The sequence below is a fragment of the Heterocephalus glaber genome, unplaced genomic scaffold, assembly GCF_053883595.1.
Source record: "Heterocephalus glaber isolate CG9 unplaced genomic scaffold, H.glaber_assembly_v1.0 deba00001610, whole genome shotgun sequence".
Lineage (NCBI taxonomy): Eukaryota > Metazoa > Chordata > Mammalia > Rodentia > Bathyergidae > Heterocephalus > Heterocephalus glaber.
This window is the reverse complement of record NW_028258381.1, coordinates 25016585-25029278: the sequence shown is the minus strand read 5'-3', so window position 1 is coordinate 25029278 and position 12694 is coordinate 25016585. Positions and strand designations below refer to the sequence as shown.

At 44.1% G+C, this 12694-nt stretch overlaps 1 protein-coding gene across 4 annotated transcripts in view; it reads left to right on the top strand.

Annotated features, from left to right (window-relative positions):
* Positions 1–12694, top strand: part of Blvra (biliverdin reductase A) — a 43507-nt gene that overhangs the window by 15609 nt on the left and 15204 nt on the right. For 2 of the 4 annotated variants that reach the window (XM_087196388.1, XM_087196389.1), the window contains exons 2-3: positions 444–476; positions 11849–11970. In XM_087196388.1, the coding sequence (XP_087052514.1) occupies positions 465–476; positions 11849–11970 (134 nt within the window). In that variant the 5' untranslated portion in view covers positions 444–464. Of the gene's footprint in view, positions 1–443; positions 477–10809; positions 10929–11848; positions 11971–12694 lie in introns of all 4 variants that reach the window. The other 2 variants (XM_087196390.1, XM_087196391.1) reach the window with 2 other exon arrangements.

The window sequence follows — 12694 nt, the reverse complement described above, 5'->3', positions numbered from 1 at the left end:
ATGTGTCATTCTTATTGCTTTGCTTGTATTCATTAACAAGGGGAAATTAAGAACTATGCTTAGAGGTTCGGTGCAGCTTAGTGCAGAGTTGTTGCCTAGCATGCACAAGACCCAGGGTTCAATCCTCAGCACAGCAAAACAATTAAATTAAACTAAATTAAATTAAATGAGAGAGATCCTCTCCAAGCACATCTTTTCCATGGGGCATCATTTCTAGCTACTCTTCCATAGGAGAGGGATCTTGGAAATGTCCCGAGGAAGTTGGCCATCAGTAGTCCTAGAGTGGAAGACACCTAGAGGTCTTTGCTGGAGGCATTTGTGGAAAATGGGACTGATGGGAGTGGAAGTGGTGCAAGAAAAAGCGGGGAGGAGACTAGGTGGTGCTCCTGTGGAGCTTGGGGTGGTGCCACCAGAGTCCTGACCCTCTGCTTCTGTCTTCACAGCCACTGAAGAAAGAAACCAAGATGAATGCACAGGTGAGTCCTTTATAAAAACTATTTGAAGGAAAGCTTTTTTTTTTTTTTTTTTGGCAGTGTCCGCTGCTTATTTCCAGAGTATCCTTTCCCCCTACAAAGCATTCAGAAACAGCAGCACAAACTTGAAAATATTCCCCTCCAACCTACCAATGTGATCATGGCTCTGGATGATATAGGAAGAATTAGGCCCCTCTGAGTTCTTATCTGTGTCTACCCAGCTTCATTTAGATCTGAATGCACCCACTTCAGCTAATCTTGGAACAACACTCAGGAGCTGAGGGTGGTGGCAGGGTCGGGTGGGTCCTGGGCCCAGATGCCTGTATTATTTGGGGACTCTTCACTCTGTTTACTCAGACTGGTCTGCATTGTCTCCTTGGTGCTCTCACTTCCTGTTCTTTAATCCAAGGAGGTGTCTGTCCTGGTCATACTTTCTTGTCTTCGTTTTACTCATTTGCCCCTTCCTCTTCTAACTCCCTTCCCAGTCTATCCTGGACCTTGGGCTTCATCACTTCAATCACTACGGTATTGCGGTTATCCCTTCAACTCCTTTTGTCCTTGTCCCACAAACTCAGAGGCTTGGTTGTTGTGGGAGAGCAGCTGTTTGCAGCTGGCAGGTGTCTCAGAACCCTTATCCAGGGACTCAGCCCACGTAGCTCTCTTTCCCATTGTCCTGGACAATCAGATCCAGTCTCCATTGTTCTACTCTATCTTTGTACTCTTTACAGTACCCTCCTCACTCTTAGCATCTGGATCACTTTACTTTACAGAGAAATACGTAAAAATTCCACCTGATATTGTCTCACTCAGTTCCTGCCTCCATGTGTCTTGTTTCTGGTTGCGTGGAAGGGATGTTCATCAGTGAGAGAAGCTGTGAGTACTGGAAACCCTAAACAGATGTGCCTTTTGTTTCTTTTGTTCTGAGATAGGGTCTTGCCCTGTAGTCCAGGCCAGCTTTGAACCAACTATGCAGCCCAGTTTGGCCTCAAACTCAAACCAAGTTTGGCCTCCTGAGTGCTGGGATTACAGGGATACACCACTGTGAGCAGCCCTACTGTGGCTTTTTTCCTGTAGCCCAGATGAAGGGTGGTTTTTCCAGCTGGGTGATCCAGTGGCTCAGAGAGCTCATCAAGGGCCCAAGATCTTTTCCTCCCTCTATTCTCCATGCTAGTGTTGTCTCCACCTTAGGGCCCATTCTCCCTGCGTTATGGCATGGCTGCCAGCTACACATTGGGCTGCACCCTTGCTCATTCCCTTCCAGCAGGAGAAAGAAGTGGCTTTCTGCAGCTCTTTCAGTAAGGTGGAAATTTCTTTTTTGTGAAGCCCCAACAAAAGCCTCCTTAGTCTTATTGACCAGAATCAGATCACGTGTCTATTGCTGGACCAATCACTGTGTCTGAGGAGCAGGGGCTTCACTGATTGGCTTAGCCTAGTCAGCAGCTTCTTCACCCCTGGACTTGGTGGAGAAAGAGGAAGGGGGCGTAGATGTTGGGTTGCATCCACACGCACCTCACCTTGTCAGGGCAATCCTATGGAAGGCATACCTTTCTCATTCTCAGGTTGCAAAAGCTCCTGCCTGCCAAGACCTTGCACTGCCTCCTTAATTATCTCCTTTATCAGCTGCATTATTCACCTCTTTTCCACTAGCTCTTTCTCATCAACATTTCAAAATGGTTTCATTTTTACTTTCTTTAGAGAAAAATAACATCTCACATCTTGTGGAACAGCTGCTACCCTACCTTTTTCATCCCCTTTGAGATAGGCTGAGAGAGAGAGGGAGAAAAAGGGAGAGAAAGAGAGAGAGAGAGAGGAGAGATCTGCAGCTCATTTCTCCATTTTCTCCTCCCTGAGTCATTCTTGACCTATTGTACTGTGGCTTCATTTCCTACCATTATACTGAAGCCAGTCTTCTCTGGGCCACCAACAATCTAAGTTGTATAAAAATTAATTTTAGTGACAATTGAAATAAATTGTACATAGGACAGAATTCAAAAGATAGGAAATGTAAACAGTCAAAAGCAAGTCTTGCTACTGTGTTATCTTGACTTCTGTTGACCACATGCTTTTTGTTTGTTTGTTTGTTTTGAGCACTGACATGAATCCTAGGGCCATCATAGTGTGAGCTGTGTTCCCAACCCTTTTTATTTTTTAAGACAAGGTTTTGCTAAGTCATTGTGTTTCCCAGGCTGGGCTAGAACTTGCTATCCTCGTGCCTCAGCCTCATAGAGTGTTGGGATTACAGGCCTGTGCCACCACATCTGGCTGTGGCCTCCTACCTAAGGATCCTGTAGCTCATACTGGGGCTCCCTGTTTGGAATCTTACATTCCAAACAAACAATAGAAAGATTGCGCTAGTATTGAGCTTAGACAGCCTGGCCCAGAAACAGTTCTGTTAGCCACTGGTTTTCTTTTCTGTCTTATCAGTTCAACAATTTCTTTTAGTTTTTTTTCCCTCTCAATCTTTTAAAAACACTTGTAGACTTGGGTTCCCCTCTAAATAGCTCTTTCTTTCTTTCTTTCTTTCTTCCTTTCTTTCTTTCATTCTTTCTTCCTTTCATACATGTTTGCAGTACCTAGTGATTATACTCATCATGGGGTATTGGTACATGTCCATAACACATCTTAATTCTTTTTATCTCCTCCTCTCCTCCCTCCCCTTATGATGTGTTGCCAACCATAGGCCCAAAGCAAGGGGACCAACTGAATGTGGACTGGAATCTCTAAAACCAGGAGCCAAAAAAACCCTTTTTGCTTTATAAATTGATTACCTTAGGTATTTGTTATAGTGACAGAAAGCTGACGAACACAACTATCGATCACCTTCTTCTTGACACCCAGGGTTTCTGCCTGTCACTCTGGTCACTTCTCAGATTCTTTCTTAGGCTCCTCTTCTCCCTACTCCTTAAGAGTCTGTGTTTTCCCACTGCTTCTTGCTCTGCCTACTGCTGGTGAGTGCCTCTGTCTCCACAGCTGTTGTCGTCAATCGTGTGTTCAGGGAAGTCCCAAATTCGTCTGCTGAAGCAGATCTTCCTCCTCTCCTGCAGATCCACACAGCCAGCAGCCTGTTGCTCATCTTCATTTAAGATCCCACTGGTACCCCAAGCTCATGACAGCCCAAGCTGGGCTTGCTTTAGTCTCCTTCACTTGGGTTCCTCAGGACCACGCTCTGATTGCCAGCTACCAAATGCCACAAACTTGTGCTGGCTTTGAGACTTGGCTTGAAGGCTATGATGGTAACAAAGGTTATAGATGTGGTACTTGTATTTGTGGAATTTATTGTTACATGAAACCATAATATCTTTTACATCTTTTAGTTGCCTTTCTTTTTGCCTCTTCATTTCTTCCTTGCTTCTTTAATTCTTTTCTTCCTCAGCTTTACTCTGGATCCTTACCCTCCTCTGAATCATTCTCTCCCCTCTTAGGCACAAAGGACAGACCTCCTCCCAGTGCATGACGTGTTGTTTATGTTGGTCTGTGCAAAGGCCCTCGTTGCATTTATTATTATTATTATTATTACTATTATTATTATTGTGCTAGCAATTGAACACAGGGCTTCTGCACTGAACTACATCCCTGGCTCTTTTTTATTTTTTATTTTGAAACAAGATTTCTCTAGGTCAGTAAGTTGCCCGGGCTGAGCTCTAACATGCTATCCTACTGCTTCAGCCTCCTAGAGTCCTGGAATTATAGGTGTACACCACCACACCTTGCTTGTATTTATTTATTTAATTCAGTTTTTTCTCCATCTCCGTACTCACCCTGCCAAAGACAGCTATCCTGATGTATTAAATACTTTGCTTTGTGTTTCTATGTGTTCATGAAAATATGTTTTTGTATAAATACTGTTTAAATTTATATAGAGTAAATTTGAATTTTGGGGTGTGTGTGCAGGTCTGTGAGTTAAAATACATGCAGATATTTGTGTGACTGTCACCACAGTTGGGGTACAGAACCTCACCCCAGATCACTCCCTTCTGTTGCCCCTTCATGATCTCTGCCTCCCCTCCTGCTCCTGACCCCTGCAACTCCTGTGTGATACATCTTTAGTTGACATAATTGTGTTTTGTTATAGTTTATGTCTTATTGTCTTTCTTTCTTCTACTCTATTTTATTTCAAGATATCACACACACTTTGTCTGCTCTACAGCCCCTGGGTTGTGTATCCATTTACTCCTAACTGAAAGCCTCTGGTCAGGATGTTGTTATTACCTATGTTTTGTAGGTAAGGAAAATGAATGGTATGTAAATTGACCTAAGAAATAGGAACAGGGAGTTAAGAGGCAGAATGGAGATGAAGTCCTGATGTGACTCTGAGTGCCTTTAGTCACGTCCAGAGCCAGCTAATCCTGTCCATGCAGTTCTTCTGCTGTTTATGCATCATGAAGAGTTTTTTAGAGTCCTCTCTTTGGAAGGGACACCTCTCGTGTGTGAGTCCCCCCTGCCTTTTCTTTTTTTTTGGTACCAGGGATTGAACTTGAACTTGGGACCTTGCACTTGCGAGACAGGTGGCGGAACCACTGAGCTATATCCTTGGCGACCCCCTGCCCTTTCTTTATCTCTTTTCTGGTTGCCTTCTGCCCCCTGACTTCAAACACATCATCTGCATGCCTTGTTCACCTTAGTGTCCCCAAGGATCTAGCTGTAGTCTCAGAGTTTGTCCTCACTGAGTGTTATGGCCTGTGTCTAGATGTTCCCCCGAAACCTCATGTAGTCATAGCTGGATTTTGGAGGTGGCTGGATCTAGAGTATGTAATGCTGGGATTAAGGATGTGTGATGCTGGGATTGACTCGTGGTGTGATTCTAGGATTAAGGGTACCCCACCATGAGTGTGAGTGCTGCCTACCCTAAGGGCATGCAGCCTGGATAGAATATAAGGGACAGAAAAAGGGCTGCTGTTCTAGTTTGCTGTTTGCTGCTTTTGCTGCCTTCTGCCTGCTATGAACCGTTTCTCCTCTGTGATGCCCCTCTGCCATGCCACCCTGTCTTGGAGCCAGCCAGCTATGAAGTGAAACCTCTACACACTGTGAGCCAAAATAAACCTTTCCTCCTTTAACTCTGAGTGTCAGGTATTTTGTCTTAGCAATGAGAAAGATAGCTAAGACACTGCCAGTTGACTGACTGGCTGGCTCAGAGGCTGCTGAGCAAAATTGGAATGAGATCTAGAGCTTGGGCAGTCAGTGGAAACGTGGAGGAAGCAACTCACATGGCAGAAGTTGTTGAGGAAAACTTGCGTGACTCAGATGCTAGCAGGAGAGGAAAGGTGCAGAAGGATCTCCAGCCACAGTCAGCCCTTTGATCTCAGAGAGTGTTTTTGTAAGATAGGAATGAGACCCAGGATCACAAGCTTTTCTGGCTGGCAGCCTGGTGGGAGGCTAGAGCCTCCAGCCTTTGCCCAGAAGTTCAGAGGACAGAAGGTCAGGTGGAGTAGATAACTGGGATTCAGCAAAGCATGACAAGCCAGGTTACAAGACAGCCAGCAAGAAATGCCCCATTTGCATTTCTTCTTGGGACTGAAACTGGAAGAAGATGATGTCTTTCAGCAGAGGGTGGCCATATAGGCCTTAAGCATGAGGGACTGTCCACTCTGGGAATATGGAAGCGAGAGAAGAACAGAGGGTTGAGGATAGGGCTTTGGGATATACACGCCTTGGGGGCAGGATGAAAAAGGAAGGTGATGAATTATGAAGCACCATAGCACCATGGTGCTATGAGGTGAGAGAAGATTAAGGAGCAAGTTCAAAGCAGGTCCACTTACATGTCCAGTGTGTGTGAGTCCAGGAGCACGTGGCCGAGGTGCTTTTGAACATGGTGGACAAAGGCCTTGGATGGCCCAAGGACCACACGCCTTAGTGCAGCAGAGAGGTAGGACCAGGAGAGGTGAGAGGAGCAACAGTTGTCACCCACAGGTGTGGGGAATCTGGGTGATTTGGGGACACTGGACAGAGCATGGTGGGGACAGAGAGTCCCAGAGGTAGGACAGCAGATGACATCCAGCACTGTAGGGGAAGTCCAGGAAGGACGAGGACAGTGACCAAAGGCTACCAGCCACACTGCCCCGCCTTCTCAGGGCATCCCTCCACTACGGATAGCTATTGGAGGTGATTGTTTCTATTTGAGTAGATAATACATGCATGTAAAGGATTACAAAAGACTGTGAGGAGCCCTCTTCCCTCCCACCCCTGTTCCCCCGATGGTGTCCTGTCTCTCAGCTCCTAGTGAGAACGTGTCACCACTGCCCACCAGGGCCTCCTTTTAGGGAGATGTTAAGAATATGCGATACATATTTTTCCTTCAGGTTTCCTCCTTTTTTATGCTAAGGATGGCACACAATTCAGCTGTTCTATATTTTACTTTTCTCACCTGATGATGTATTTTGGAGAGCACTTGTTTTCAATACATAAGGAGTTTTTATGTTCATTGTTTACAGGTGTGTACTAGTCCATTTTACAAGTGTACTATAACCTATACACCCACCTGCTTTACAGATTATTTGATCTTTTGTTTATTATAAGTAAGGCTGCAAAAGGTTAAGTCATTTCACTAGTGTAACTCTGTAGGACCTATTCTTACAGATGGATTTAACAGAGTGAAGGGTATTTGCATGTTATCTATGCTGAATACTTCCAAATTGTTCTCCATAAATTAAGTTGCCTATTTTTCCACTTTCCTTTTATTTTCTTCCCTCCTTCCTTTTCTTTCTCCTTTCCTTCTTTTGTTCTTGGTATTGGGAATTGAACTACATCCCCAGCTCTTTTTTATTTTTCATTTTGAAACATGTTCTTGTTAAGTTGCTAAGTTGTCCAGGCTAGCTCCAAACTTAGGATTCTCCTGCCTCAGTCTTCTAGAGTGCTGGAATTATAGGTATGTATTATCACACCTGGCTAGGCTGCCTATTTTTCTCTCTGTGATAGTCAGCTTTCTGTTGGTGTTACAAAATACTGAGGACATCAACTTAATAAAGGAAATGGTTTATTTTGGTTCATGGTTTCAGAAGTTTCAGTGCATGGTTGCTTACTTAACCTTTGTGCTTTGGACCTTAGTGGCCCAGTCCATCATGACAGGACTGTGTGACAGAGCAGGATAGTTTGACTGATGGCTTCCAGGAAGCAAAGTAAAAAGGGGGCAGCAGGACTGGGGTCCCCATATTCTCTTCAAGGGCATATCCCACTGACCTGACTTTTCCCAAGTAGACTACAACTCTTCAAAGTTCCACACTTCCCAGTGGTGCCCAGGCTAGAAGCAACCCTTGAACAAGCTGTGTGTTCACCTGGGCTTTGGGAACATTTCGGATCTGAGCTTTACTACTTTACTGTGTCTGCTTCCTTCTCCAGCATGTGAAGATCTCTACTTTCCCTTGCCAACCATTCTATTGTCAAACTTTTTGGACCTTGCAAATAGTAGATGAAAAATATGAGCTTGATCTGTTTGATTGTTTGGAATTGACTTTCTCTCTCTCAGAGCAGTAGTCCAGCACCTACCTTCATGCCTTGGACATAAAGTTCTTCTGTTGTAGTGATTTTACATTTTCTTCTATATCTTTCACCTTAAACCTTTTTTTTTTTTCTAAGTTGGCAGAATACATTCTCTTAATACTGATTTTCTGTAAACTACATTTTCAGGTGTGGAGTACCCAAAACCAGTTTCTCTGAGTCCAGGGGTAGGGAAGCAGGTTTGCTTTGTGATTATTCCTTGATCTTGAATTTGTTTTTGCTGTCCTTTAGGTGTGTCCCTTTTCTGCTGTCTCAAAACCACTCATGTTCTTCATCTCTTAAAATACTACCACTAGAGTGGCATTTTACTATGTGTTCAAGATGGGAGAGCATGGCTGGATTTTAGACACTCTGGGGCCTAGAAGTCCACTGTGTGCTCCTCTACTGGGCACTTCTTCCGGGCTGCATTCTCTGCAGACTTCAGCCTCTTCCCAATCTGTGTGCACTTTCCCCTCCCACTTGTCTTTCTTCCTTTCTTTCTGTGCCTCTGGTTCCTACCCACAGAGAGTTAGCTGCTGTGACAGAGGGATGGTATGGTGCTGGGGCTTGAACCCTAGGCCTTGAACAAGCTGGGCAAGTGCTCTGCCACTAAGCTATTCCTCGCTAGCCCTAGCCATTTCACTTGCAGTTGCTTTCTTTCATTTGCAGTTTCATTTTCAGAACATGCCTTGAAGAGACTTCACATAAAATGAAGATGCTCTAGCAATTAGTTTTCCTCAAAATAGCAGTTCTCACCAATATATTATCTAGGTGTGTCTTTTTTTTTTTTTAATTGAGGAGTGAACCAGGCTTTTGCACTGAGCAACAAACACTTCAACCCTTATTTTTAGTTTTTATTTTGAGAGATGATCTCACTAAGATGCCCAGACTGGACTCGAACTTATGATCTCCCTGCCTCAGCCTCTCAGAGTGCTGGGATTACAGGTGTGTGCCACTGTGCCTGGCTTGTGTGTCAGTTTTGCAAGGGAACAATATCTAAACCAAACCCTAAAGCAGTTCATAATGCACTCTGACACAATCCACAAGCCAGGTTTTGTGCACACGTTTGTCTATCATTAACTAATGACACAAACAGAACAGTTTAGCTATTTATAGTGAAGCTGTTTAATTGTATGGCTTTTTTTTGAAGCTAATGCAAACTTACTAGCCTGCTGGTTATGTGGAAGGTAGGAAATCTTAGGAGTACCATAAATATTTATTCTAATCAGATGAAATATAGTAACATTATAATAGTCTAATAATCGAATGCTTATCATCTTTTGTCAAAAAAGAAGTAATGTTTGATCATGGATATGTGTTTGAGCTGTCCAGATTTCTCGGGAGGCTATCTCACTGCTGTTTGGTAAAGAGATTGTCGGAAAACAAAGACTAAAAACATAAGACTGGAAGAGGCTAACTGGGTTAAAATGCTTGTTGTCCGTGGGTCACTGTGGCTGGCCCTTCCTGTGTCCTTCCTGCCTGCAGAAGAGAAGTCTGGAATCACAACCCCCAGTGTTCGTGTGTGTGTGTGTGTGTGTGTGTGTGTGTGTGTGTCTGTGTGTGTGTGTGTGTCTGTGTGTGTGTGTGTGTCTGTGTGAAGGCAGCCAGTTAGAATCTCCTGGGAGATGTCGAGGTGGAAGAGAGGGACTTTTACCCACAGTGTCATTTTCAGCTGAGGGTGTGGGTCAAGGCCAGAGCATGTGGCTGAGCAGGAGCCACAGTCAGTCGCCAGGAATCACCTTTTAGCTGCAAGGTGAGAGGCTGCACTGCTTTCTTCTGGGCAGGCTCTGAAGAAGCACACACTTCAGTGTTGCCAGAGACGGTCAGAGATGCTGCTCTAGGTGAACTCCCCAGAGGACGCAATGGTTCCTAGCAATGGTTCACAGCCTCTAAGTCCCGGTGTTGAAATTCTTTACACCTACAATACAGTTGTGTGACACATAAAATGATACTCTGTTCATTGAAGAACTGCATATATGCTGTGTAGGTGAGGTGTGTAATAGGCTATACCATTTAGGTTTGTGTAAGTACTTTCTGCTATGTTCCCACAATACCAAAATCACCTAACAATGCATTTCTCAGAACAGACCTTTGCTGTTAAGTGAAATATAACTGATTTCTCTTTTCCAGACTGAAATCTAACTGGTATTTCAAGGGGTTAATAGCAAATGTAGAGCCAATTGTGTAGCAGTGGTACAAAGTTCAAGAGGGAGAAAAATGGAAATATACTGTCATAAGGCTATTACATGTGAAATGCCATAATATTGCTTTCAGGTAGACTGTGATAATTAAAATATATCCAATAAAAAGCCTTAGAATTGTCTCTAAAAAGTTATTGCTAATGGAATGATAAGAAATCATCTTAATTTAAAAAGGCAGAAAAGGAAACTAACAGATTGGATAAATTAGGAAGATTTGGATTGGATTTGGATTGAAACTCGTATCATTAGTCACAGTGTTAATTGTCCTCTAAATATTGTAACTAAAAGGCAGAGATTGTTAGAGTGAATCAAAAGGTAACACCTAACTAGATGCTGCCTGTAAAATACCCACTTTAGATATAAAACCACCCATAAATTAAAAGTAAAAGCATGAGAAATAAGGCACCATGCTAATCCTAATTAGTGGAAACTGGAAGTGAATTGTTAATAACAGACAACATAAATTACAAGCAGGGCAAAAAGTATTACCAGGAACAAAAATAGTCATTTCAGAATGATGAAGGAGTTGACATAACCATCCTAACAAGTAGGTACCTAATCACAGTTTCAGAATACATGGGTGCAAAACTGTAGAACTAAAAGAAATACACAAGTCTGTAATATGATTATGTTCATAGATTTCACTTCTCCTCTGTAATTGTTAGAACCATTAGAGAACAAATCAGCAAGGATGTGGAAAACCTAACAGCACCATCAGTCAACTTGATCCAGCAGACGTGGACAAGGCTCCACCCAGCATCAGCAGGATTCATGTTCTTTTCAAGTATGCACAGAATACAACCAAGTGTATCTATCAGCTTTTTACTACTGTAAACAACACCTGAGATAAATCAACTCATAAAGAGAAAAGGGTTATTTCAGTTTCAGTCCATGGTCAGTGAGAACATTCCAGATCCAAATTGTAGCACCAAGATATCCCTATTCTGGACCCTAAAGCACGCTTCAATACCTTTAAAAGGATTCAGACCATGTGAAGAATGTTCTTTGACCACAGTGGAATTACATAAGAAATAAATAATAGCAAAATATGTAGAAATTCCACAAACATTTGGAAGAAATCTTGGACCAAGACTAGAGAAGTGGGTAAAGGAACGTGGGGCGGAAGGAGTGGGGAGTAGTCACAATGGGGCCTCAGAGGTGAAGGACAAGGGCCTGCTGAGGTGACAGTGATGTTTGACACTCAGAGACATTCAAGAACTGAGTTAAGAAATGTAGGTTATATTAGAGATGATTTTAAAACTCAGTATGGATTGTATTGAGTTACTGTGTAACTTGAGAAAGTGGACTTGAGTCAGACGTGCTGGCTCACACCTGTAATCCCAGCACTCTGGGAAGCTGAGGCAGGTTTGAACCCAGGCAAGTTTGAACCTAGCCTGGCCTTCACACTGAGCTATATCCCTGGCCCTTTTTAGGTTTTTAAAATATTTTATTTTGAGATAGGGTCTCGCTAAGTCACTCATTTGCCCAGGCTGGCCTTGAACTTACAGTCCTTCTGGGTCAGTCTCCCAGAGTGATGGGATGACAGGCAAGCACTTCCACACCTGGCGTGCGTGATGGCTTCTTGTGTGTCCTGGGCTGGCTGCTTTTGTCTCTCATCAGGACCCTGGATGGTCCTCTGGTTTGCTGTTTTCCCTGAGATGGCTGGAGTGTTCTCAAATCCTGCCTTGGTGCCCTGTGTTTCAGCCTGAGAGGAAGTTTGGCGTGGTGGTGGTCGGTGTTGGCAGAGCTGGCTCCCTGCGAATGAGGGACTTGCGGAGTCCACATGAGTCCTCGGCACTCCTGAACCTGATTGGCTTCGTGTCCAGGTGCTTGCCTTTGCTCTGGGCCTCGTCATTCAACATAGTCACAGTGAGAGATGAGGCCTTAGGGTGTGAAGATTTTCCTGACCTGGGGGAGGGGCAGGGACAGCCTATGAGCTCTCAAGATGGGTTCGGGCCCAAAGCGCACCGGGCCTGCAGCTGGGAGGGGCAGCAAACAGGATGCTGGGGGGCTGCAGAGAAGAGCAGAGAAGGCAGGACAGGGCCTGTCCCTTCCTGGAGGGGCACAGCCAATACATGCTGGGTGGGCCTGATGTCTTCAGTGTGTGCTATGACATCTGTCACCAGAGCAGCCATCCTTGTGGTGGCCCTGGGCTTTACATACATTACATCATTGTAAGATCCGCATCAGCCCCAGTTTACAGATAAGGGGGCTGAGCCTCAGAAAGATTGAGTCATTGGTTTAAGATCACACAGCTGGAAGAATCAAATAGGTAGATTTAAATGCAGGTCTGCTTGATTCCAAAGCCCAACTTTTAAACACTATGTGTTCTCTTCTCATTGGTAATTTTGAACCCCATTGATGATGATGATGATGATGATGTGGCATTGGGAATTAAACCTAGCCCGGCCCTCACCACTGTGTTACATCCCTAGCCTTTTTTTTCTTTAATATTGAGACAGGATCTCACTAAGTTGCTAAGCTGCCCAAACTGGCCTCATACTTGTGATCCTCCTGCCTCAGCCCCCCAGAGTGCTGGGATTATAGGCC